The 6,595-nt window shown below is 38.8% G+C and overlaps 1 protein-coding gene across 3 annotated transcripts in view; it reads left to right on the top strand.

Moving 5' to 3' along the window:
• The window catches only part of DNAJC24 (DnaJ heat shock protein family (Hsp40) member C24), a 78,719-nt gene that overhangs the window by 35,206 nt on the left and 36,918 nt on the right, over nt 1-6,595 (top strand). For all 3 annotated transcript variants that reach the window (XM_042475444.1, XM_042475434.1, XM_042475454.1), the window contains exon 3: nt 1,678-1,816. In XM_042475444.1, the coding sequence (XP_042331378.1) occupies nt 1,678-1,816 (139 nt within the window). The remainder of the gene's footprint in view (nt 1-1,677; nt 1,817-6,595) is intronic.

Genomic DNA, 6,595 nt, shown 5'->3' with positions numbered 1-6,595 from the left:
CAGAAAAATGACCAACAAGCTATCTTGATACTTGTCTCTACCTGTAATTTTCAAATATGTGTTTGAAATTTTTAATTTATCTTGTTGTTTAATCTCCATTTTATTGCTTTTTGGGCAATGTTTTTATGATTGGGGAGAGGGTTGGGATATGGGATTGTTTATAATTGCGAATTTATATTCTTATGATATTTTATTGTTATATTTGTGTTGTAGTCTGCCTTGATTCCCTCAGGAAAAGGTGGAACATAAATAGTTGTTGTTGTTGTTGTTGTTATTTCTGTTTGTAGCCCATTTTGCACAGAAATGTCTCCATGTGTTCAGTCCTTTATGTGGGTAACATGACAAAAGAAAAACAGTTGATGTGGATGAATAGATGTCTATCTATCTCTATCCCTTATCCCCCAGTTCCCTGATGCTAGGAAAAGATACTGGAAGTATATCCTATGGGGAAACAATCTGGAACTTCCTCTGTTCATGTTCTCAATAACTGTACAGATGTAGTTGCTTAATCAAGTGATGAAAGTAATGAATAGCTGGCCATTATGATCCAATTCTGTAATATGTTACAGGCCTTTAGCCATTTAATTTTTATTTGTATTGATATAATTCAAATATTCAGGTACCTTTGTTAAGCTAATACTTGTAGGTTGTCAAGTGTGAAGGCAAAGGTAATCAGGTAAAGCTATATTTCTCATTCTTTTTTAATACTATAAATATAAATAGATGTATGTATACATTTTTCATTGGGAATGAGACTTCCTCAGAATTGGATTCATCACATTTGAATAATAGTTATGTATAATAACCATAGTATAACAAATGATTCAAATCAACTTAATGTAAAAATAGAAGTTGAGAAAGAGCAAGCATTGATGCAAACAGGATTGCACTAAGATGTTGTTTTGGGAAGATGGTTTCTGTTGCTGTACTCTAACAAATGGTACAGTGCTGTGTTTCACAACATCACTGCAAACAATAAAATATTATTGTACCATTTTGCCCTTGCATATGTTACCTTTTACTGTATCTCTGTCCTCTAATACTTATTTCAAAACTGAAAACAGCACATAATGTCATATTCAGTGACCCATGGCTTTAGGAATTTGGAAGGGCTTTTTATTCATTGGATTGGAATAAATTAAAGATGGTGAATCATAGCTTCAAAAATAGAATTACATATATGACAAATGTATGTTGAGTTCTCTGTCATCTATGGTATCTCTCAATTATAAAAACTTTTTTAAAAAGTATTTTAAGTAAATAGTAACAATAGAACAACTTTCTGTTCTCTATATTTGGCTAACAAATTTAATGTTGTATCTGAATAATTCTCCCTTACTCCTACCTTGTGTTTATTTGCATACACCTATTTCTGTTTGCATTAGTCATTCTTTCTAGGTAAATTGTCCATAAGACCAATGATTCCATCAGCAAATTATCCAGAAAATGCTGTCAGTGCACATTGTGACATTTGTTCCACTGGTGTATTTGCTGCTATTCCAGTGGTCTAATTAACCTGGCAGCAATCTCTTGCGGCCAATGCTGTTTCCTTTGTTTGTTTTCCTTGGCACTGTAGTTCAGACCTTTATATCTTCCATACACCTCAAAATAGATCTCATATTTACTATTGATTTCCCCTTTCATTCTCCCCCTCCTCTTCTTTCCTTTGATTGGCAGTATCATCCAGACAAACAGAGCACAGATGTGCCAGCAGGAGAAGTGGAGGCGCGCATGCAGAGGTTCATCGAAATTGATCGAGCGTGGAAAATTCTAGGGAATGAAGAGACAAAAAAAGAGTATGACCTGCAGCGGCGTGGTAGGTTCCTGCCGAGGAGTGCTGTAGTAGCAACAGCAGCAGCAGCTCTTGAGAGCAGGAGCTGGAATGGTTGCTCAGTGGTGTTTTTTCATGAAATGCTTTTTGTTCGACTGAAACCCCTCATTTGCTGTTATCTCGCTTCCATATTTAGATACATTATTTATACTTATTACTACACATCCATTAGACAGTAAAAACATTAAATTACTTTTGACAAAGCATTAGGTGGGAGTTGTACTACTAATTCTAATTAATGCAGAATTTAGATAATAATGACTTAGTTTAGCCGTTCTTCATTTGACAGTATTTAAAATGGTTTTATTAAATGTTCTTAATTACTTGAGTTATGTCTCTTGCTGCAGTCCAGTGCTGCATTCTAGCTATATATTTTATGCCAAAGGTATAGTGTACAATATGGTTATATAAATGCTTCATAATCGTTAAATGTATCTTTTTCACCATAATTTCCTATGTTTTAGGGTATTTTTCATAATGCTTCTATTCTACTTGTATAGCTTGAGAGACAAGTTATAAATAATACTCCAGCAAAGCATATTAACCAGACTGTTCCAGCATGCATTTCTTTCTTTCTTCCCTTGGTTTTTTTTAAATACATCTCAGAAAATAGCATCTTAAAACAGTGACAGGCTGTTGTGAGAAAGAAAGGGGGAAATGTAGGTCAGGTCTGTCACACATGGGCTACTATTACATGAAGTGATAGGCTGTCTTTCTGCTCTGGCCTCAGGATAGGAGTCCCTCAGCCTTCCATTAGAACCTTCAATAAATGTATATCCACCCTACATGTTAATGGGGGGAGTCAATAATAGCGTATTGCCTGTGGGGAAAACACTCAGTCGCACTCTCCAGTAACACTCTCTGGCCCAGCATTGACGTGTAGCTACCATCACTTTTCAGTGCGTCTGATAAAAGCTCCCTGTCTCTGCAGCATGTTATTGAATTCCCTTCCATTGTACATTGGCACAACATCAAATCTTTCTCTATTCTGTTTCGACTTCCCACAATTTTATTTGAGCAACAAAGGCTTTGTCAGATTGCCTGGGAGATACATATAATCAACTGCATAACATTCTTAAGTGTACAAGCTTATTTTTGACCATAAATTACTTGCCATCTGATTTATTACAGTGTTCTATTTTGAGTATTGTTAAATTTCAAAATTTAAATGAGAAAACTTATTTTTGAACTTACATGGCTTATTGCTTAATGAAAAATAGTACTTGGATTTTACTTAAAACTAGTAATTTGGAGAAAATGTCCACTGTGTAAAAATGGGCAGAATTTGTTTGATTTTACTCATTTGGTTTTGGTTGTATTTTAAAAAGACTCCTTAGTATAATAACCAGTTCAATCAATTAATTTTTAACTTCTTATAAGCAATGCAGAAAATGACAATTAAATGCTCTTGATTTTATGTTTTGGATATGTGAAACTCTTTCAGCTTTGATGTTTTTAAAAAGTTAAGAGATGATCTACTTGTATTAGTAGAGTAGGGAAAATTTGTTCTGGTTGAATCTTCCTGTTGATTGTCTTTGAAAAGTAAGCTTGTTTAGTTGCAGCGCCAGTATTGATGGTGGAATGGAAGAAGGGTTGCATTTGAGATACAGGTTTAAGTTTAGTTACAGTTGATGTATTAAATATGTTACTGTTTTTAAAAAGGTTGATTTCTTAAGAGGAATTGGGTGTATTATTTATTTATTATTTAAATAGTTCTGTTCAATTCTGTTAAATCCAGTGACCTAAATGCAGTTGCTAATCTCAACTGTAGTAGATCCATTGATTCAAAGGTAAGTTGGTAAGTAATCATATTGATTTGGTGGGTGTTCTCTAATTGCCACAAGCAACTAAATTTAGGCCAGTGTCAAAAATTGGATGCTGATTTATTTATGTAATTTCAAAAGCACATGCAAATGAGTTAGGTTAATAGATTTAGCACTGTATACAAGTATTGTATTAAGATTGCAATGACTAAGCTAACGTTGATCACAAATGCATAGTCTGTCTCCCTATATTAGCATGATGAGAATTTTGATTTTTAATTGGCTTGTGCAGAGCCCTTACACTGTAGAAATGCCCTTGTTTCTGAGAATGGGGTGAACAATGACAAGACTGACTATAAGTGGATAAAAATGACTTGACACTCAGTAGTATATGTATAGGGTGGAAGCAGCTATGAATACAATCAAAAGACAGGGAAAACACCAGAATATTAGAAGAGGATTTTATGAGAACACAGGAAGAACATCATTGCCTCAGACCCAAAGGCCTATCTTCTTTTCTGTGCAGTGGTAAACCTCATGCCTCAGGAAAGACCAGAAGCATGAGAAGAGCTCTCTCTTGTGCTGTCTAACCAAATCTACTTGGGAATAGTTCCTTTGAAGATAATGAGATTTACCTCTAAAATACATTCACATGGTTTCTTGGCACCTGTCTATGATAGTACTATTATATTAAGGTGGAAGTCAATAAAAACCCTTACATATCTAGGGAGCTGACATTTCTTAGTAATCTCTGCTTGATGACATGTTTCTATCTGGGAAGGTACTCTTAACATGGGAAATGAGTCACTATGGGCCAGAGCAGATGGGCATGAAACCCCAAAGTGGGCTGCAGACACAGGGGACAACCTGTGCCACCAGGAGCTGGGTTATTCCTGCTCCTTTTTGCTTCAGTCCAAATGACTAGAGCGGGCTTCAGCACAGCTTCTGGCATCATTGGAGGTGTGCACTGTTGGAATGCCACACCTCCAAAGTGGCCTGAAGCTGCTTCATTTGACCCCTTCTGTTCTGGGCCTCAGTCTGGTATTTGTTATCTGGTACAGTGGGCAATATTAGTAGTTTCATTCATTTACACAAAACTGTCAAATTTCTACATCCTCTGTTCATCTTCATAACAGCCTCATTATAGAATAATCCTATCTGAGGTTTTCGAGAACCAAAGTCATCCTAATGGCTAAGGCCCTATATGCAGAAGTAATAATGTGGTAAAATACCAGTGTGGTCTGTAATAAATTCAGTTAATTCTGTTGTTCATAATCTTGTACATTTCTTCTTAGCTAACTAATTGCATTTATCTCCCATGTTTCCTTCATAGTGGAGTGTGCCATGTATTTTGTCCTCATAACAACCTTAAAGGTATGTTAGGTTGACTTAAAGCATCTAGATCAAGGTCACCCATTGTTATGCCTTAGTAGAGGGATCCTCTTTAGAGGATGATCCAGAGCAGTGATTCATAAAGTGGGTGCTAGCCTCATCTGAGGGCGATGGAAGATTCCAGGGTGAAGGAGAAGTGGGACAGTAGGGGGTGTTGAGGGGGAAAGGGGGGGGGGGCGGGGGGGGCTTCAGTCAAAGTATTGGTGAGCAGGAAAGACCAGCAGCCTTTAGGAGCATGGTGGAGATTAAGATTGCGTGAAACCTCTTTTCAAGGTCTTCAAAACAACAACAAAAAAAACCCACCACATAGCCTCGCTGATCATTTTGTGTGGTGCTATCTCTTGCTCTTTGCCTGCCCATGTGAGCTCACTCCCTTACTGGTGCAGTTGGTAAACTCTCATCAGGCTTGGGCACAGGGCATCGCTTCTGTGCCTCAGAGTGGCACCATTTTGGGACACACTAGAGCAAAGTGTTAGAGCACATGGTGGTGGCAAAAAAGAGCTTTCAAATTTGGGACCCTGCTCAAGCTTTGTGAGTTTTGCTGGGCTGGGACATGGCTAGCAGGCTGGAGTTGCGCTGCTGATCATGCTTTCTTTCATCAGATGGAGTGAGAGAAGAGGTAACAAAAGAAACCATTTTTTGTGGGAGAGGGGACACTTGAAGCTGTGTGGAGAAGACATGTCTTCTACTCTGAGAGCATTTCTAAAGAAAGGGGTATAAATAAAATAATGTATCTGGGGAAGGAGTATCTGCGCTGAATTATTGGAAAGAGTCCTTTGTCTTGGAGTGACTCCTGCATATAACATCTCTCCCTTTCCCAGCCCACACCAGGCTCCAGTCCAGAGTATGTGGCCTCCCTAAACCCCCATACACACTGGCTGTACCTTTCTCTTCCCCAATGAAGGACTGAGAATCCCTCTTCTCTGGGAAAAAGCTTCTCCCTTACACCTGGTCAGCCTGGGAGCAGCAACTGAGCAGCAAGGCTGGCACAGGTGAGAGGCTTCTCAGTCGCTGCGCCCAGGATCAAAGGGAGCAGTGACTGAGTACCAAGTCAAACAGGAATCAAAAAGACCTTTGCCTGTGCTGGCCTTTGCTACAAGACTGGCACAAGCAAGAAGCTTCTCAGTCGCTGATCCCTGGGTGACTTGGTGCAAAGGGAGCAGCAACTGAGATTGGTTGTTTTGAATTTGAAGTAGTACAGTAGACCCAATATCAAAAAATATGCCCAGGGAGGCACTAGGATTGTTGCCCAAGAAGAAAGAGGGCAGTAGCCACTGGGGACCACTGGTCTACAGCTTCCAGGAGCAGATGGCACTGAAGAGCAAGCCAACTTTGAAGATCCTGATCCTTCAAGAGAGAAAGTGGTAGATCTCTTTCTGAAGAGGCAAAGAGCACAGTCTCAGTCAAAGAATGTGGCAGAGCAGTGGTATATGAAAAGAAGAGAGAGGCTTGAAGTGACTCAGTGAAAAACTGTACAATGGAGGATCGTCTGTAGTAGGGGCCTCCCTGGGAGGGATCTCTACAAGAGAAATGCCTTCTGGAGAGAATGTATGCTGAAGTGCCTTAAGCTGAGACTGCGTGGCTAGGGTAGCTCAAGCAGTCTGGAGAA

Source organism: Sceloporus undulatus, chromosome 1 (assembly GCF_019175285.1).
Source record: "Sceloporus undulatus isolate JIND9_A2432 ecotype Alabama chromosome 1, SceUnd_v1.1, whole genome shotgun sequence".
NCBI lineage: Eukaryota > Metazoa > Chordata > Lepidosauria > Squamata > Phrynosomatidae > Sceloporus > Sceloporus undulatus.
Note: the sequence above shows the minus strand (reverse complement) of the source record. Positions and strands in the feature narration are given on the sequence as shown.